General features: G+C 42.1%; 3 protein-coding genes across 4 annotated transcripts; 2 read left to right on the top strand and 1 right to left on the bottom strand.

Annotated features, from left to right (window-relative positions):
* Window positions 1-1293: 1293 nt before the first annotated feature.
* LOC308316359 (small ribosomal subunit protein bS21m-like) lies at window positions 1294-1557 on the top strand (the record flags this gene model as incomplete). The annotated part of the gene is made up of 1 exon (XM_080764933.1): window positions 1294-1557. The coding sequence occupies one exon, from the start codon at window positions 1294-1296 to the stop codon at window positions 1555-1557; it is 264 nt and encodes an 87-aa protein (XP_080621059.1).
* A 2052-nt stretch (window positions 1558-3609) lies between these two features.
* On the top strand, window positions 3610-13410 carry wdr46 (WD repeat domain 46). Of its 2 annotated transcripts, XM_080763529.1 has the most exons (17): window positions 3610-3688; window positions 4564-4764; window positions 5478-5549; window positions 5839-5910; window positions 6921-6980; window positions 7105-7185; window positions 7281-7393; window positions 7690-7777; window positions 7899-7960; window positions 8627-8731; window positions 8845-8995; window positions 9254-9489; window positions 10078-10231; window positions 10883-11030; window positions 11435-11625; window positions 12410-12523; window positions 12651-13410. In XM_080763529.1, the coding sequence occupies exons 1-17, from the start codon at window positions 3611-3613 to the stop codon at window positions 12768-12770; spliced, it is 2046 nt and encodes a 681-aa protein (XP_080619655.1). In that variant the 5' UTR covers window position 3610; the 3' UTR covers window positions 12771-13410. The 2 variants fall into 2 exon arrangements, with proteins under 2 accessions (XP_080619655.1, XP_080619656.1); XM_080763530.1 differs by lacking the exon at window positions 5839-5910.
* Window positions 13411-17734: 4324 nt separating this feature from the next.
* Window positions 17735-19898, bottom strand: b3galt4 (UDP-Gal:betaGlcNAc beta 1,3-galactosyltransferase, polypeptide 4). The gene has a single exon (XM_080763617.1). It carries the CDS (start codon window positions 19450-19452, stop codon window positions 18337-18339), a length of 1116 nt encoding a protein of 371 aa, XP_080619743.1. The 5' UTR covers window positions 19453-19898; the 3' UTR covers window positions 17735-18336.
* Window positions 19899-20758: the final 860 nt, after the last annotated feature.

Here is a 20758-nt window from a genome sequence, read left to right as displayed (position 1 = left end):
CGCACACACACACACACACACACACACACACACGCAATGGCACGGAATCTGCCTCGGGCGTCTGTAGCTCTCTTCCCCGCTGTCATGCACTATAGCCGTGTGTGTGTGTGTGTGCGTACACACATGCCCAGTTCAATGCGGAGACCTGACCAGAGACTATACGTCCGTCCGTCCGTGTGTGTGCAGCCTGCATCTGAGACGGGCTAGACTGTATGTTGTCATGCGGAGCGACGCGGCGATAAATAAAATAATCATAGCGATATTGATTATTACAATGAACAAGCATAAACACACAGTTCACCTGAACAATGTTGCGAAAAATTAATTTTTTGAATGAGACTTTCACCCAGTATTCAAGCTAAATGTGACACCAAAATAGTAGCATAAGTTGCTATGCTACCACGGCCACCAAGCCCGGCGAGCCCGCATAGAAGTCGTTGGGGAAAGCTTTCGCCACCCTGACGTCAGAATCATGATAGCATAGTTTGATAGCAGTTATTAGCTCCCGAGGGGCATGTCAGCGGGCCTTTAAATAAAATCTGCATGTAATTAAGAAGCACCCTAAAGGTCTATGTGACCACTGCCAGGATAGGGGCCAGTGGAACGTACTATCATTAACTGTAGAACGGATGAACAGACACTTTGTAAATCCGAATTCCGAACCCATTTGAACGTATAATAATTGAACTTGAAGACAGACTGCTTCATATTGAATACTGCTGTGTCAATGAGTCGGGGGTCGGGGGTCAGTTCTGAGAAGAGACAACAATTTACAATTTTGACATTCGGACATTCTTATCCAGTGACTTACAAGTGTCTGAGATAGGCATATAGGATATATACACAAGTATATATAAAGATAATTAGCCTAATTATGCTGGGGACCTGCCCAAGGACACCTGGGGGTCGCCGGGCCGGACCCCACCCCAGCACACAAACAGAGTGAACCATGTAGGACCGACCTCCAAGAGACTGCCTAGGAGGATAGCAAGTAAACAATGAATGACATGAAGGAGACAGATATGATGTGTGTAGGGAGGTAATAGGCAGCCAGAGAAAACGTGTAAAGTAAAGGAGAAGAGGCTTTATTGTTTCAGCCCCAAATTAGCCCTGTTTACTGCACTACAGCAGTGGTTCTCATGACATCAGACGTCTATGACATGTCTATGGTGTATTGCTCCAAATTTGGGCAATATTTCAACCAATCAGAATCCCATTGACCTAATTATAAACGTTATATACTTCGATCAATATTTGTAGCTACACCACCATTCTCAAGTTGAGAATCTCAACATGGCGAACCATCTTCGCTTCGTTGCTCGGACAGTGATGGTTCAAGAAGGCAACGTTGATGCAGCTTACAAGGCTTTAACTAGGGTCCTGGCCCATGATGGGATCATCGAAGCAGTGAAACGCAGGCGTTATTATGAAAAGCCTTGCCAAAAGAGAAGGCGGGAAAGCTATGAGAACTGCAAACGGATCTACCACACCGACATGGCCAGAAAGCTCTCATTTATCTCCAAGACACAGAGACAAGATGCCTGGGTCGGTTGCTAATGACATGGACATCTTCCTTTCTTTCTTTTTCCTTTATTTGTTCAGGGAAGACGGTAAGCCCATTGAGAGCAAGCTCTCTTTTTCAAGGATGCCCTGATCACAGCAACACAATACATATAATGAAAAACAATAACAAACATTTGAACTACATTAGAACACCACAGATCATGCAAATTAATAAATATAGTGTTACATGTAACAGATGCAGTCACTATGTAGTCTGTCCGACCTCAAGAAGCACCCGTCCCAATCGAACCAGTTTCAGGGAGACAGTTTGGAAGTTTGTGTGGAGCATAATAATTGAAAGCAGTCTTTCCTTGTTCACTGTTCTTATAAGTTACATGACATGTAACTTACTGTATACAAACCATGTGTTGCAATAGAGAACATTATCAATGGTCCTGCCGTTATAAGGCCAGCAGGATGGAAGACCCTAAAAAGGAATGCACAATAAAGTGAACACTGGAAAATGAACGAACAAGGAGAAAAATAATGTATCATTCTCAACGGACAAAATGGCAAGATTTGAAATGCATCATAATAATTTATTTCCGTTGGTTGGCCATCTTTGCTCATGTATGTGGAGAACAGAAACCCATCCACCAGTGACATCATCGATGGGGAATCCAAACTAATAGAAACTCACGATGATAACAATCTAAATATGTATATTTTTTAATCTTGTTTTAAAAAACATCTGCCTCACGATGATGGTGGACGGGTTTCTGAACTAGCCGATGGAGAGCAGGCCCCCTTTTGCACATCGTCATTGTTAGGCAATGGTTGTTGTGTCACGTATGTCTGTCTTTTCAATAAGATGCTGTTGTCATGTCCACTGTGATAGTCAACAAACCTAGCCTGACACTCAGTCTGAATTCTCATTTAGTTTCACTTCATTGTAAAAAAAAAAAGAAGAATAAGAAGAAATGGGCTTGGCTAGCAATTCAGGGCTGGAGCCAGGCTACAACAAACCCAGATGACAGATCTGTGCATGATGTGGTTTGAATTCTTGGTGTCTGTTATTCTGTGCTCTGAATCAGTCTTTGTTCATGCACAGCAAAATCCAGATGTCCAGATTTGATGATTTTGCTGTGCATGTGTTGTGTTGTGTATACTTCAAACTGATCTCTCTATTTTTTAGGGCATGTCTTTATAGGCTTTTTTTTTTAAAAGATTAATAAAAACGTAATTGCGAAAATAGCAAACCTATACAAGCCCACAATACGCTATTCGTCACAACGAAGTATATAAACAAAGACCACCATTTGGGAGAAGGAAGGAAATTGTGTCATGGTCTGATAATAATAATAATAATAAAACTTTATTTGTATAGCACCTTTCATGACATGAAATGCAGCTCATAGTGCTTTACAGAACAATGGCGAATAAAAAAGAAAATCAAGGCAACAACATTGAAAAAACAAGCAGTAATGCAATACAGTGAGGACATGAATAACAAAAAATAAAAGATCAATTAAAAGCAATGTTGTAGAAGTGGGTCTTGAGCTGTGGTGTGAAATACATGACTCCTTCCTTCTGAGTGTGAGGAGAACCCCATCCCTCATATAGGCATATGCACTGATCTTTTCAATAATGCACTGATTGATCACTGTTCTACAACGGTTTCTGTTGTGTCTGACATCAATGCATGTTATGTTTGTGATGTCCACAGTCTCCATATGATGGATATGGGCATGCATGTTTCTGTTTGTGAATTTTAATTCATAGGATGGTTTTGTGGCCTAGCCTACTACACAGTTGTTGCTGAGTGGCCCTTCTGAAAATATTTTGTCAGGAATAATCCCCCATAAGAGAAGAACTGTGTTTAAAATGGCCAAAGCATGAAATAGGGTAAAGTGTTAAAACTGATTTCGATGCTAATTTAATTTGTTGAGGATCCCCTGGCTGAAACCTCTTCGATTACCAGTGGGGGTCCCCGGACCCCCACTTTGAGAATCACTGCTCCCAGAGTCATGTTGCACTGTTTCTTTAAGGTTTCGCCTCTGACGTGGTCGGAAGTTCAGAGCGTTTCGTGAATCGTATCACAACAAAGATGGCGACGTCCGAGGACACTGTAGTGAATGATACACACGTGGGGAAAGAGGGGAAAAACACCAATAAGAAGAAGAAGGTATTCATAATTACAATTGTCATAATAATCTTTATTAAATACTATTTATTTCTGCCATGGTTTCTAATGACACATTGAGAATAAACAAGCGACTCGTGCTTTCACTGCTTTGGGAATCCACATGAGGTTTCCACTGTATCAGCGCTGGTGTGGTGTGGAGTCACCGTGGTCCAACAACCATCATGCAGGCTGCACATAATAAACATTCATTAATGCAGTAGTTCTCAAACATTGTCATGTCAAGGATCCCCGCGGACCCTCATTTTAAAAGAAATTGTGCCAGGCAGGGACCCCCATAAGTAAAGATAGTTAGCCCTTGAAAAGGTATCTCTGTTCCATAGCTCTAATGCCTTCAACGGCAGCAAAGGGCATTAGTGCTATGGAACTGAGCTAGGTAAAAGGTAGCCAAGGGTACCGAAAGGGCAATACTTATACTTATTCATTCCCTTAGCCCTATCCTTGTTAAACCAGGCTTTTATTTTCGTTCATTACCCAATTAAACCCTGAATCATGACGTTATGTGATCCATCGCTAGGTACCCTCTGAAAGATTTTGACACATTTTGAAAACTTTTGAAAAACATGGGACTTTATGCATAATGAGTTTGGTACTTTTTTGTATACTTTCTAAGTAAAAATAGCACTACAGGACTTCTACATTGTGGTTTTTCTACTTTTATTAAAGTAAAACCAATTTGATTGAAATATTTATTAACAGTTTGCAGAATTACAGTACATTTCAAGTACAAGTTACAACTCAATACAAAAACTGTTAACTGTGAGTGGGCGACACCATAAAGCAATTGAGTTCTTCCTCCACCACTGTGATGGAGGCACCATCCTACAGATAAACATGTATGTATTTCTTTGTGGCAGGTTACACCTCGCTACTGGCAGATAAAGAAGAATCAAGAACAGAAGACAGATGATGGACAAAAGAAGGAGACACCCACTGATGGGCAAAAAAGTGAACTGGCACAGCAGCAGACAAAAGAGAAAAAGAAGCCGAGAGTGAATAAAAGAAAACATGGAGGAGGTGAAAATCAGGAAGGAATTCAAAAGAAGGCTATGTCTGTGGTAAGTACATGGAAGTTATCGTGATTCGTGATGGAACAAAAGTCATGTCATGTGAAGCCCCAATGATCTTTCCCAAGATATGTAGGTAGGTTGCTCGTTGTTGGTTGATTAGAGCAGTTCATTCTCAATCGTTTTATTTCACCAGTTTGAGCCACATACCTGTTATTTGATACGATTTTCATCTTCCCGGGCCACCCGATCTACACTGAAAAGTCATCAATTTAACAATTTGTACGAATCTAAAATTACATTTTGTTTTTTGTTTGGTTAATTAGTTGCTGACCACTTGAAAGCCGATTGCTTAAGTCAGTTTGAATAAGAGCTTAAGTGCTAAATAAAATACTACTTCTAAACACTTCTGATTGGCTTGTCGTTGATTTGATGAAGTTCACTCTCAACTTGCACAACAATATTCCGACAACACTAAACATTAGGAAAATATACCATGGTCAGATGGTGGTATAATGTAGTTTGTTTTCCATGTATGTACTATGTATCACCAAACCGTCGTGCCCTATAGCCTACCCCCACAAGTCAGCATGCACACGGGCTGCGTAAATGATATCATTATATCAGTTGTCATTCAAACCTCAATCTGTGGAAATTTGACATTTTTTCAAGTGTCATCCTGCTGTTTTTTATACAGATTAATGGAATGCAACCCATGCAACAACATAAGTCAAATATTGATTATTGTTATGACTCTTTAACAGGCACAGAAGAAAAGAAAACTGAACCTGAAAGCTGAAAATCATCAAAGAGTTAAAAAGAAGCCTATGTTGGTGGTAAGTAAATGGAAAGGGCGACTGCACAAACTTATGTGAAGCCTGAGTCTCATGTAGCCAGACAGATCACAGATCTCCACCTATACTATGACCTACCTGGCTATACCACGGCTTCCCAAACGTTTCAGGCCGTGGCCCCCCAAAATAATAATATTTGAACCCCCCACCTAAATTATATTTTTTATCCCACGATTTTATCCCATTTTTTCACCCAGTGTCAATTATCTAATGTAATCCTGGGCGCAACAACATAAGTCAAATATTGATTATTGTTATGACTCTTTAACAGGCACAGAAGAAAAGAAAACTGAACCTGAAAGCTGAAAATCATCAAAGAGTTAAAAAGAAGCCTATGTTGGTGGTAAGTAAATGGAAAGGGCGACTGCACAAACTTATGTGAAGCCTGAGTCTCATGTAGCCAGTCAGATCACAGATCTCCACCTATACTATGACCTACCTGGCTATACCACGGCTTCCCAAACGTTTCAGGCCGTGGCCCCCCAAAATAATAATATTTGAACCCCCCACCTAAATTATATTTTTTATCCCACGATTTTATCCCATTTTTTCACCCAGTGTCAATTATCTAATGTAATCCTGGGCGCTACACTTCCTCTGCCAACCTGGGGGGGGGGCGGACCTAATGCTTCCTTCTATGCATGAGGAGTCCAAGCTGCTTATTTTCACCTGACAGGGGGGAGTTTCCCCGGCTGGAACACGTTATTCCGACCAGTTCCTTCCTTTCCCCTCCCATCAGGTGCCCCGGCTGGCCAGGGGGAGGTAGTTTAGAGACCAGGATTACTGCATGTTTTTTGTGAGGGTACCTACCCTAGGGGACACGGGGAGAACATGAAAACTCCACACCCAAAGGCCCTTTCGCCAACCCCGCCTCGGGTATGGCACTGATGACGCGGAGGAGAGAACACGCCCACAGTGTCCCCAGCGGGAATCGAACCCAGGACCTAATAGGTGTGAGGCGACAGCACTACCGACTGTGCCACCGTGCCCCGTGGGGAACCCCCCACCATCACCCTGTCCAACACTTGGAATTGTAGGAGTTGAGGCATTACATTTACAGTTTGACTCGGTTCCAAAGATACATTTTTGCCTCTTTTTTATGTATATTTTAGAGGTTTTAACCCTTTTAGTCCTAAGGCCTTCTAAAACCTACGGCAGTTTTATGAAAGACACCCCTAAACCTGAGGTCTTTCTGAGAAACTTCACAGAATTGAATCCGGAAATCTAGAATCCAGAAAAGTCCTGAAAAAGACAAAACTACAAGGACGGTGCACGCATTCCCGGCTTCAGAGATAAAGTAACGCTGCCGCGGCAGCATGTCTTAAGGTGATTCATGGTCATACTCTTTCACAGGGAGCAAAGAACAAAACACAAGAAGATGAGAGGAGTAAAAAGACTGGGATATCCGGGGGGGTAAGTAAATTGATATTTTTATGATTGCACAACTTTGGGTCGCCCTACAGTACACATAGACTAGTCTTTTGTGTAGATTATTTGTGATGTATTCAGGCCTCTGCACTGATTTTTCCTCTTTTAGAAAATGGATCCATTCCCTGGATCTGCTCCAGTCCCAGAGGAGAAGCTGAAAAAGTTCCGGAGGAAAGACAAATGCAAACTGGTGTGTCATATTTTTTCTGTCACAATTTATTCACATTATGGTGCTTCTCTTTTGCCAGCATGACACTTACAACTCTTTTATTCTTGGTTTTCTAGCCTTCCCGTCAGCTCTACAAGCTCAGACGAGTTATGGCACAATCACAGGTTGTCTCAGATCTGGCCCAGAATCAAGCTGCACGACAGGACCTCCTCCTCCCAGAGGATGCAGGGTAAAGTTCTAGAAATACCAACTGTTGAACATCATTGTGTATGAAGAAGATGAAAGGGGTAATAGGATGCTCGGGTGGTGCAGGGGTAAAGGGGTAGTAGCAATAGTTCAGCACAGGTCATGATTATAATGTTATCAATATAAGCCTTTTTAAAAATAAGTTAAAAACGTGTTTGGCCTGCCCTGTAGGCACTTTGTGAAAAATAAGTCAAAAAAGTACTTCAATGAGTTCACAGGAATAACACTGGAGACCATTTGTGAACTGCTTCGTCGTGACACCTCTCCTTCTACACTTAGATTCTTAGAAGGTGATGAGGATGAGGACACATGTACCATCTCCCAAGAGGACATAACCGATGCTGTGGATATAACATCCGGGGCAAAGGTGAGTAACTGACTGCCTGGATATCCAGGGAATGGTGAAATATCTCAGTCTTTGATTTGTGTTTGACAATGTTGTTTGCCTTGTCTTAAAAATGCAAATCTCTCTCCTGTTTTCTCTTTAGTATTTTAACCTTCATCTGTCACAGTTTGGGCCATATCGACTGGACTATAGCAAGACTGGACGGTCAGTGTCATGCTACCTATTTGTATTCTGTTGGCTGTCCGTTATGTCTGAGTGTGGGGAGGAGATTGAGGAGTTTGGTTGATGCTGCGTCAAGGAGGTTGCGTACATGGTGTTAATTTACCTTTGAGAAAAAGTGTAAGGCTTTTTGCCTATTGAACGTCGGAGGACTGAAATGTTGTTTGTTTTCTAATATATCTTATAAGTCTTAATTGCAAGTATAGTATAGATGCTATGCAGACGTCTCTTCGCTGTTGGGGAACCTGCTAGTTGTAAATTCCTCATCTTCCTGGTATGTTTGTATGTGAATAAGTTAAGACCTTTATTGATCCTGTGAGGGACATTCAGTTACCAAATGGAAAGCGCTATTCAAGAGTCCTTGGGTTTCCACAGTCTGCTTTTTATTAAATATAAAATCCCTTTGCATAACCAGTGCACACAGCCATTTTGTTTTGTGAACAGAACTAACATAGCCACCCATCACATCTTATGATGGATGTGATGTGTTGTGAGCTTGTAGGTCTTTTTGTGTCACGCGACTCCGTCGTCCAACTTTACGTGTACAAAATGTATTTAAAATAGTTTTCTTTATCAGTCTTGTGACACTATATGCATTGTTAATAATATGTTGGTGATTCATGGTATTTGTGTTTTCTACGTTGTCTTCAGCCAACTGCTTGTCGGTGGGAGGAGAGGTCATGTGGCCTGTCTGGACTGGCAGTCGAAGCAGCTGATGTGTGAGATGAACGTTATGGAGACTGTTAATGATGTGAAGTAAGTTGGCCTGCATCTAACATGGAATGTTAGATTTAATCGTCATTCAGCAAAAACATAATTTGATTATAATCCAGTATTGTAAACCCTATTCAATATGTCGCTACCTTCAGATGGCTACATAGTGAGGCTATGTTTGCAGTGGCTCAGAAGAAGTGGCTGTATATCTACGACTCCAACGGCATTGAGCTTCACTGCATTCGTAAATTCAACGATGTCCTTCGTATGCAGTACCTGCCTTATCACTTTTTGCTGGCCACAGCGGTGAGCCCTTGAAAAACTGTCCACAAATATTAGCAGGATATTGAAAGTTTCGAATAAAGAAATGGATACCCAATATACTATAAATTTCATGAATATACTGTATATAGTATTACAGTTTGTATTTCAACTCTTTTTCGAGAGTTCTGTTAAAGCTTAGTACGTTGTGATCATTGTTGAAGATCCATTTCTTTAAGCAAGCAATACTGTTGTGTGGCAGAGAACAAGGCATAACATTGTACTGTTTTTCACCGCTCAAAGAGTGCCACAGGTTTCCTGCAGTACCTGGATGTGTCTGTAGGGAAGGAGGTGGCAGCCATTGGCACCAAGGCAGGGCGGCTTGATGTTATGTGCCAGAACCCTCAGAATGCCATCATCCACCTGGGTCACTCCAAAGGCACTGTGACCCTCTGGTCCCCCAACCAGAAAGAAGCTCTTGTCAAGATGCTCTGTCACCAAGGCGGTGTGCGCTCTGTCACAGTTGACAAGACTGGCACGTAGGTTGCTATTTTCTTTTTTTCAGTATTTCTTATGGGGCAGTTTTTGCTTTATTTAGATATAGTAGAGATATGGGAATCTGAGGGCAGGGAGAGTGGGAAGGAAATGCAATATAGCTTTCCCCCTGGAATCATACTACGTATATGTTATGGTCGAAGGAGTGTCTGATCATCACTATTCAAGTTTTATAATTCCAGTGCACAGCAGAAAGAATGCTTACACTTCACTCCGTAAAGTAGTGAACATTTCTGGCCACATTTCTTTTGCTGACGTCTGAACAGAAACGGCAAACCGCCTTCCTCAAATCTATCTATCTATCTATCTATCTATCTATCGATCTATCTATCTATCTACTAAAAATTGGAAGCACACAGTTGTCTAGAGTCTTTGTAGCGGTAGCACTAAGATTTACATTTAGGCTACTGGAACAAAGGCCGGCAGTAATTAGAAATACTAATTAGAATTAGAAACGGGCAATACAAATTTCCTTACATGTATGATATGTATAAGTGTTACTGAATGCCTTGCCCTTTCTCTTAATGCCCACCAGAGGGCAGTTCTTATAATTTCCACTGGTGTCTTTCTAGCTATATGGTGACATCAGGTATGGACAAGAAGTTAAAGGTTTATGACATCCGGACCTTCAAACCCCTCCAGTCCTACTTCCTGCCTGCTGGAGCGTCCTCTCTCTCCCTGAGCCAGAGGGGTCTGCTTTCTGCTGCTACAGGGGACATTGTTCAGGTCACTGTCTTATCCACACACTAATGAATATAATACGTCAATTATGAGTTGGGATGCTATTGACCTGCACACACAGGCCTATTTATGAATGGAATTCCCTTGATTTAACCCTCAAATAAAGACCATTCATTCTCATGTCAGTTGAAACATGGATTAAACAAAGCTTTTACATCACAAATTACATCATGCATAATACTCCTCGGGTAAAAATCTTGATCATAATAGGAATTTGGTGACAAATCTTTCAAATTGTATATGGCACATATACAATATATATATATATATATACAATAATATGTGTGTGTATATATATATATATATATATATATATATATATATATATATATATACACACACACAGTACAACCTTTACAGGTTGAGGTTGAGAACTGAGCATATTTTGTTTTCACAATGGCTACTGGCTATTGACTCGCAATAATTAAAGGGTTGAACTATTTAGAAGAGATGTGCAGAGAAGATAAATAAATATTTAGATGTGCATGGGCAAAAAAGCTTAAAAAAAACCTAATCAACCAACAAAATCCTAGTAGACTTATGGTCAAATCCGACTGATGTACTGTACTGAGGGGCACAGCCTTAATAATTTCCCCGTTTATGCAATTCATAAATGGTGTGTGTGGCTCTGTGCAGGTGTACAGGGATGTATGGAGCACCCCAGTCACCAAGCCCTACATGGCGCACAGATTGCGGGGACCAGTGTGGGGACTGCAATTCTGTCCATTTGAGGATGTCCTTGGAGTGGGGCATGGAGAGGGCTTCACCAGTATGGTGGTACCAGGTTCGTACATTGAAATATTTGTCTTCAATTTTCATTTTAAGATGGTGAGCTTTTCCTCTGTGTTAATGAATGCAGCTGTTCAGTGTTCACTGACGGCCTGTAATAACATGCCCAAAATAGGGATTGATTGTTTAATAAAATTATCGATTGGTAATGTTTATTGCCCCTCCTATATACAGCTTTTGTCCCCACACGTCTCAATATTTTCCATTGACAATGAAAGGAGAAATTTGGTCAAATGTCTGCCAAATATGACGTAAATTTAACTAACCAGTCACATTTAGTTGTTCATGAGATGATGTATAATTATAAGAGCGCCCCTCACTTCTCACATGTGTGATTTTTATAATCTATTAAATTGCTTTGTTTAACTTTGGCACCTTATATCTCTCTTCTCTCCACAGGTGCTGGTGAGCCTAACTTTGATGGTTTGGATGCAAATCCATACCGCAGTGTAAAGCAGAGGCAGGAATGGGAGGTCAAGGCTTTACTGGACAAGATACAACCAGAGCTGATAAGCCTAGATCCAGGCCAGTTGGGCCTGGTTGACTATGCCGGTTTTAAGCAGAGGCACCAAGACAGGGTCGAGGCTCTGGTAAGTGTTGGACACATTAACCATTTTCAATCTGCTATCCATATTTTGGCCATGTCGTTATAGGTGAAAATCTTCACTGGGGAAAAGGGGTTGTGTTCTTTTGGGCATCATTTCCTGTTGTCCGGCCAGGGGTTGGGTGGGTGGGTGGGGGGTTGGGGCCGGCCTTTGAATGACGAATCATTGGTCACAACAGCAACCAGTCATAATGAAACACAGGACAGGATACAGCTAAGAGAAACAGGAAGTGATGCCCAACATTCATGCAAGGGCTCATGTCTTTGAGGAACAGAAACTGGGGGGGGGGGGGGGGCTTCACGTACGCTTGAGACAGCCCACCTCTGCCACGGGTGCAGCCCAGTCTATGGTGCAGCCCCGAAAACAAGCGCTCCCTAACGTCTCGCCTCCTATGGAAACAATAGTAGCACACTGGAAACTCTGCTTGTAGGCGCAGCCCCGAAAACAAGCGCTCCCTAACGTCTCGCCTCCAATGGAAACAATAGTAGCACACTGGAAACTTGTGGATAGAGATAGAAGGAAACCAAACGGGATCAGATAATTAAATGTTCCGATATGAGCAGAGGAAGATATACATATGGCATATATAGTAGCGGGTATGTAGCACTTACAAATAAGGAAAAATCAACATGGAAATATACATTAATTTATGAAACGAAACAAAATATGTATATAGAAGGTTTCTGCCTGACTGAGACAATATTATTTATTTTATTGATGGCCTCCAGTTCTCTTAAAACCAGGGGTTTATGTTTTGATGTCTTCTCAGGGTTATGATCCACTCGCAGTAGATAAATTCAAGCCACGGTTAAAGAAAAAGGGCCGGAGCAAAAGTGGAAATATTGAAAGGCGCAAGAAGCAAGTGGGTCATGAGGACCAGAGGGTAAGTTATTCCATTTTTTTGTATTTATAATTTAATTAGGATATTGATGTGATCACATTTTAATACACCATCACCCTCACTTACAGTATGTTGTTAACTTGTCTTTGACTCCTTCTCGACCCTCCAGGTTGTGATCAGGAAAACAGTGGAGGACAAAATGAGGATGGAAAAACAAAGGGCGAAGGAGAAAGAGAAGAGGAAGTCATTTTCCAGCCAGAAGTCTGCCCTCGATAGATTCAAGAAATAGACAAAAAGGAACCATTGTTTCGGCTATGTGTCAGTGACATTTTGTGCGGGGAGTGACATTTGAACTTTCTGTAAAAGGAACACCGTCTGCTTCTCTGCAGTCGTTTTACATGAAGAGGCCCTGCAGTAATTTTCTGATTGTTAGTCCTTTGATAATAACTCTCCATACTGTGGGTTTGTAAAAAATAGTCATTGATTAATTCATATGTGTAACCCATGGTCACTTTCTAGGACAAACAAATCCATTTATTGTCTGTTGCCATCAGCATGGCTCATTTACAATGAGGTGCTAGTACCAAATCTTTTAGCAGAGTCCATAACACGTATCTGCAGAATTTTGACCTGTAAGATGGACTCCTGTGGGTGTTTTATAGAATTATGTTCTGAGAATAAAAACATGATAACAGATTTGTATATTTCTATTATACAATTGTGTTATAAGTTACAGAAATATGTTCTATACTTGCTATGCTTGTATGAAAGTTCTGGATCGAGCCAAACGCCCAGGTATTTGATCTGATAGATGTAATGTATTGATCGAAGTCAAACCTAAGTCCATTGTCCAGTGTGAGTCCAAGATATGTGAAACTGTCAACCTGTTCTACTGTTTTACCGTTAATGAGGAGTGGGTTGTTTCAATGACCAGTTGTCTGCACCACTGTGTAAAATGATAAATGGTATTCTGATAGACCGTAATAGAGTTATTGTCATGGAGCAGTTTGAGAATGGCAGTGTCATTAGAGTATTAAAATTACTGTATGTGATGTTAGTGGGTATGGGGCTAATACAGTCATTTGTATATACAGTGTAGAGGAAAGGACTGAGGTCACAACCTTGGGTGGTGGGGGGCTGTGTTGACAGTTGATGAGAAAGATGTACCTACCCGTTTGTGGTCTATTGCTCAGGAAGTGAGGAAGTTTTGACTTAAGTCCAGTGGATGAGTGGGGGGATGTTGAGGTGATGCAGTTTCTTGATCATGTGATGACGTTGAATGGTGTTGAAAGCAGAACTATAGGCAAACTGGAAAGGGTCCTGCTGTGACCTGACAGTTGGCAGAATTATGTTTAGAATCAGTCTTTCCAGGCATTTCATCATTATTGAGGTTAGTGAAACTGGTCTATAATGGTTAGGTTCTGAGGGGCAGGGTTTCTTGGGTACCGATATGATGTTGGATTTGGTTGGTTGGTTTTCCAGAGAGTGAAAGATGGGGAAAGCTCCATGGCTCAGAGCTTAAGCACCTTTGACACGATGCCATCCGGCCCTGGCGCCTTACCCAGGCTTACACCTGGCCAACATATAATAATAGATTCTCTGTGAGGTTCAGGTCTCAGTTGACAAATAGGGCAGCAACTATGAATTATTTTTTATTAGTGAAGGACTTTGAGCTTTGTTGCTTTAATTGGGCTTATAAAGTGACACTCCATTTGTTGACTTCCCCTGCCCCAGGTCAGGACATGATCATTCAAGAACCTTTCTCTTACTTCACCCTGAGTGGATAACAATTTTACACAAGAGAGCAATATTTATTATAACTTATTAAGAATGTAGCATTGACTTGGATCCATTGAAGGAAGCTCTACGAATTATAGATTCTAACATAGTAAGAAACAGCATGGAGCATTTTATCATTTGTCAGCCTACTGGCTAGAAGATAGCGGTTTGTTGATTACCTTTGATACCAATAGGTAAGGTATCAAAGGTCAAACATTGGCCAAACCATTTGTCAACATGATATGCCAACTGCCAAGTCACCATGGTGCACCTGTGTGTGATGTTCCATTTTTACTGACACCAAGTTTAAAATAAGAATTGAATGCGCAGAATATCAATACGAAGCAACTGAAAAACATATTATTTCAATGGTGGATGGAGAGAAAGATTTTTGTCCAACCACAAAACAGCAACCAATGGGTGCGAAGAGGGGCACAACCACCGGCGGGACTTGACAAAGGGTGAATTGTCAAATATTATAACAGACAAATATTTTGAAAATAGCCGATCTACAAGCTCACAGCGCTTTATGTTGTGAGGCATTGTGAGCTTGTAGATCAGCTATTTTCACAATATTTATCCGTGGAACTGAGTCAAACAAAATGTATGGCTCAACTCCTACATTCCAATTAAGTGCTTGTTAGGGTGGGGGTCCCCAGTTGGGGGTCACGGCCTGAAAAGGGGCGAGAACCACTGCACTTCAATACTGGAGCCTTATTTATCCCATAAAATCCCTGATGTCGTCAAAATAGTACTCAGCTCCAAGTACTATGATAATGGGGAATCACTCAGTACTCTGTCAGGTACAAGAGGTAGTAACCGAGATGCATGCGTTCCCACTTATTATTATTATATATGGTGGGGGGGTCTACCTACATATTTATCTGTGTTGCTCAATGCCTAGTCCTTACAAACTGTACCTCGTTGTAACATTTCCGTTTCTTTTTGTGAGGAGTTTATGAACATTAGCAAGCAGGCATGAATATCCAAATTGTCTATTGAAGACAGGAAAGCATTGAAGAAAATGTAGTGGTTTATTAATGACAATATTCCGTTCACATTTACATTTCCTGAGTGTATTTGCACACATTCAGTATCATCTCCCAGCCTGAGTCCTGTACTCGGACTCAGAAATCCTTCAAGTACCTGTGTTAGGCCAACATTCACATTATATCATGTGGTGTGGGTGATCGCTGATTTAAGCTGTCTTAAATCAGCCATCACCCACAACACATATGGTTACATTAGTTAATGAAGCAGGTTTAATACTATTGCTTTGTGTGATCCTTCATATCTGTTCCATGGTGTCATATCTGGGTTTGTTCCAACCCTGGGGGGAAAATATATTTCCAGAAGAGATGGCATACAGTGTTGACCCCATTTACACATTGCATTAACATGTGGTCTGTATAGAAGGCAGGCTGTTTCTCTCTAATGCCCAAATCATCCTATTCACGTGCATTAAACAATACAATATGATTGGTTTGGAAATGGAATTCACTGCTTAATCAGTGAATCGGCACACGCACACACACACGCATGCTCGCATGTGTGTGTGTGTGTGTGTGTGTGTGTGTGTGTGTGTGTGTGTGTGCAAATAGTGCATGGTTCAGAGAAATGAAACTCCTTGCAACTGCCATTAGAGATAATGGTTGCGAGTAGTTGGTGTGGTTTGGGCTTATAAGGTGACACTCCATTTGTTGACTTCCCAGGTCAGGACATTATAGACAGATCTTTCAAGAAACCTTCTCTTATGCCTTTACCCTGAGTGGATGACAATTTTACACAAGAGTCTAATATTTATTATAACTTATTAAGAATGTATAGCATTGTCTTGGATTCATTGAAGGAAGCTCTACGAATTATAGATTCTAAAATAGTAAGAAACAGCAGGGAGCATTTTATCATTTGTCAGCCTACTGGCAAGAAGATTGATCTTACTTAATTGGAAACAGAAAACTAATGAAGTATGCAATGAAACTCTTGAAGTACTATAGTACCTCCAAGTACTATTATGGGTATCAAAGGTAATCAACAAACTCTGGTCAAACATTGGCCAAATTGTCAAATAATATAAGAAAAAGACAAATATTTTGAAAATGGCAGATCTACAAGCTCACCTCACTTTGTGTTGCGAGGCATTGTGAGCTTGTACATCAGCTATTTTCACAATATTGAACTGTTGAACTGAGTCAAACAAAATGTAATGGCTCAACTCCTACATTCCAATTTCCAATTAGGTGTTTGTTAGGGTGGTGATCCCCAGTTCAAATGTGATTATTTTGGGGGTCATGGCCTGAAAAGTGCGAGAACTACAGTACTGGAACTCTTTTCCCATATATGGAGTTCCCTGATGTCGTCAATTTGACGAGCTTCAAGTATTATGATAATGGTTGCATCGCTCAGTACTCTCCGAGGTAAAGGAGGTAGTAACTGAGATGCATGTGTTCCCACCAGTCTACAATATCGGAAAGGTACACAACCTGTCGCATAACAATTGCAATGCGTTGAGCTATTTTTGGTTGAAAATGCTTATACAGATACAGATCACATTTTAATGCAACGTGTAATCGTGTTTGATCTATCTAATATACCATACATCCACACTAGCTAAATAAATGTCATAGTCTCACATGTGGCATGTTATCATCTAATTAATGCTCTTGAATTACAGCCTATTACCAGAAATCCTTTCATACATAAGTTATACACAGTACCTTCTGTATATTTGCAAATGTAGCCCAACAAAATATTAGCAAATTATTAAATATTAATAAGAGGTTTAGATTACAAAATGATATAGTTTAAGCAGATTACTATTGAACTTGAGGGTGGTTTATTTTCTCGTCAGTGTAGTTTTAATGGATTCTCTGTTATATTTGGTGTGTTACATGCATTCACTGTAATTACTTATTCTGACTAACTGTACAGGGGAAACAGGTTTGATCTAGTCCCAAAATGTGTTAGGATGTACATTGTACACAGTATATGGGCAGAAGCCTCTAGCTTTCATGCTGCTTGTTAACCTAAAAATCACACCGTGTGAACTGAGTGGTGCAACTCCCCTCTCTCCCCCCTCTCCTCTCTCTCTCATTAGCAGGCAACAGTGCAGCACTAATACCAGTAAGACGCGCAAACGCGGGAAGCGAACGCAGCTCGTACATATTTAAGTTAAGTTATTTTTAAGTTAAGTTTTAACCTTAGCCATAACCATATAAGGAGTCCCCAAAGCAGCTATACGTCCAAATATGGAGTGTGTTGCATCAATCACAAACAAATCACTCAGCTCCATATATGGGCACAAAAGCGTGACACACAGACACACGGACACACAGACATGAGCTGCTAGGTCTCATAGTAAGTGCTCACTGCATTCGCAACTATCTGGTACTCATTCGTTGCGAACGCAGTGATTGCGAACGCAGTGAGCACTTACTATGAGACCTAGCAGATCATGTCTGTCTGTGTGTCTGTGTGTCTGTCTGTCTGTTCCGCTTTTGTGCCCATATATGGAGCTGAGTGATTACGTCACCATGACTCAGCCATAACCATATAAGGAGTCCCCAAAGCAGCTATACGTCCAAAACCCAAATATGTACGAGCTGCGTTCGCTTCCCACGTTTGCGCGTCTTACTGGTCATATACTGGTGCTCATGGCCACATAGGTGAACACAGACATTGCTGTTCCTTGGAGTGGTTGCACCACTCAAAAAGCAGAGCATTGGTCACACATAACAAGCAGTTCTATCTCTTCACTGTCAAGTGGGGGCATGCAAATATGAACATTTGCCTGTTTGTTTCTCATCTACAGTAATGTGTCTGTGTACGTGTGATAATGTGGTATGCTCCCTACTAAGTCATTCACCAACACATTTCCCTTTTGGCACCAACAAAAAGCCTGTAAAAAACAAACAGAGAGACATTCAAGAATTTAAAAACAAAAAGAGCTATAAAAATAAAATTACATTTTCTCAGTGTGCACAGTGCGTCTTCACAGCCAGAGCGCTTGTGCTATTCACAGTATTAAAGCAAGGCACAGCCCCTAACCAGTGTACATTAAGCCGGGCAGGACATCTTTACAAGCCCTGCTCCAGGCCCAGAGCTGTCCCAAGCATGGACCTGAATTTGCAAACACCCAGAGATGCATGCATTCCCAGCCAAGAGCAAGGGGGTGAAGAATGGGTATCTGCCCAGTACCGCAGCATTTCCCGGGGTGCGATGTGGTGGATGGAGACCATGGCCTGGTAACAGCAACGCCCATAGGGCACCGCTGGTCCTCCGGAGAACAGCGGGCAATGTGTAGGCAGCACTCCAGCTGCACGGGCACATAGCCCAACAAACACATCCTCGGGGGGCAGAGGTGTTGACAGAGGGGAGGTAGCGGCTGCCAGGGAAATTTTGAGCAAGGCAGAGCGAGAGAGGACATAGGCTGTGCCACTGCAGTAATCTGGGAAGACATTGGCAGGGTACGCTCCAGAAGGGAGGTAGTGCTTGCTGTCCTGGTCTCGATCCGGGGCCACGTTAAGGTGCACCCGGCCGAGGTACAGGTCTCCTTGTTCGTAGGGGTTACGGCTCCTGTTCAGGAAGTGCAGGAGGGCGCTGGGGTTAAACAGGACGTCATCATCCACTTTAACCATGAAGTGGGCCTGGGGGCAGAACCGACGGGCCCAGCCCAGCATGCATAGAGTCTTCAGGGTGAGGTTGTTATAGCTGTCCAGAAAACGCCCCTGGATCAGGTCTCCTCGCTCCCGGGCCTCCTCGATCAGCAGCTTGGCTAGGCCAGGGTCGTTCGTCACCCCAACCATGAACAGAGTCATGACCCGGAGACCCCTCACCTCAATCTCCCCGCCCCAACTGTCCCGGATAGCCTGGCGGGCTCTCTGATTGGCAGGGGCTGACGTAACCATAATGATGAGATAGGGCTTGGCACGCTGACAAACCAGAGGACTGGGCATGAGCAAGAACTCCTCGGATCTGGTTGGAGGGACGTTCTGGGGAGGAATAATACCCGCATGTGGCTCCACCATTGTATTCATGTTCATAGCAGTGACCCATAATTCAATTGAGTCCACAAACAGCAGCGCTAACAAGCAAGCAACCACTATCGCAGCAATGACAAGAGGCAAAATCCCAAACCTGCTCCCCCTCTTTCCAAATCGGGGCATACACACCCAAAGTCCCCGTCCCAACATGACCTCCCTACAACCTCCACAATGATGAGAGGTAACGTTAGAGAGACCGTTGCAGCAGTAGCACACACAAACTCACGCGATTTGTTTATTTCCCCTTTGGCTGTCAAATATGCTTCTTCAATAACTGTGTCCCAGCGAGAATCTCTCGCCACGCGTGATATCGGCTTGTTCCTTTTACCCTTGCTTGATCGTGAATTCAAATCGTCCGCAGTCGGAAGGGAGTGGGTGGTTGTTGTCTCCTCCTCGATGCAGCTGCAGCATCACTCTCTTTTCGACACACATGCAGTTGCGCGGATGAAAGGGTCGATCTTCCCCCAACAGCCTGAAGCTGTCTTTGACCCTATTCTGCAGACTGAAGAATGAACATTGCACAATCTGCAGTTCTGCGCAGATATAGCCTATTTTGCAGCTGCAACAAAGACAGCCGAGACAGGGTAGTGCGACGTCCTCTCCTCTCTTCGACGGTTACTTAGAATTTGTGTCGACTATCACAACTCGTAAAACCTGATTTGTCTTTTTATCTAATAATAATCTAGGTAGGCCTATAGCCTATCGGCCGGGTGGTTTCTTTCTTTTTTGAGATGTCACGCGTCAATCATCTGCTATGTTGTTGTAGTTGTAGGGTCAATAAACTCAGATCACGCTGCAACTCGGTGGTTAAAATCAGATTAAGAACATAGAAAGAAATCACACCCGTGTGAAGTGAGGGCGCTATGGCCTACATCCTTTATGACGTAATTAAGTCAAAACAAACATGGACAAAACAAACATTAAACTCTGTCCATGTCAATGACGTTTTTAATGTTTGTTTAAGGAAAAACAAACATTAAACTGTTTCATATATGAACACAGGCCTTTGATATTTTGTGGTTATAAATAACTTATCTTGATTTATATCAGCCAACTACATTTGGCGGGCTTCAACCAAGTGTCCATCCCTGAGCCTACAGAACCCGGAGCTTAGAACCTGGCAACTACCACCCTATTTCTATTCTTAGCTCCATCTCGAAAGTGATAGAAAAAATTGTCTATGAACAGGTTTAAAAGTATCTTGCCGCAAAATAATTAATGTACGAATTCCAATCTGGCTTCAGAACACCCCACTCCACTGACACATGCCTCCTCTATTTGAGCAACAAGGTGCAGATGCTGGTTAATACTGCAGCATGGTCATGCTGGACCTCCAAAAGGCTTTTGACATATGACGTGAACCACTCCATACTGGTTAACAAGCTAAAAGCAATTGGTTTTGATAGCACATCAGTGAACTGGATGCAATCCTACCTGGAGGGGAGAGAACAGATGG

Source organism: Protomyctophum bolini, assembly GCF_963924005.1.
Source record: "Protomyctophum bolini genome assembly, chromosome: 5".
In the NCBI taxonomy this organism is placed as follows: domain Eukaryota; kingdom Metazoa; phylum Chordata; class Actinopteri; order Myctophiformes; family Myctophidae; genus Protomyctophum; species Protomyctophum bolini.
The sequence above is the reverse complement of the archived record's forward strand: the minus strand, read 5'-3'. Positions and strand labels throughout refer to the sequence as shown.

What these genes read in the sequence shown, in the direction of transcription:
- wdr46 (XM_080763529.1), top strand. Translation starts at nt 3,611, where the DNA reads ATGGCGACGTCCGAGGACACTGTAGTGAATGATACACACGTGGGGAAA. An exon ending in CTCCTCCCAGAGGATGCAGG is followed by an intron (nt 7,394 to 7,689) that starts GTAAAGTTCTAG and finishes TTCTACACTTAG; the next exon opens with ATTCTTAGAAGGTGATGAGG. An exon ending in GACTATAGCAAGACTGGACG is followed by an intron (nt 7,961 to 8,626) that starts GTCAGTGTCATG and finishes CGTTGTCTTCAG; the next exon opens with CCAACTGCTTGTCGGTGGGA.
- b3galt4 (XM_080763617.1), bottom strand. Translation starts at nt 19,452, where the DNA reads ATGTTGGGACGGGGACTTTGGGTGTGTATGCCCCGATTTGGAAAGAGG.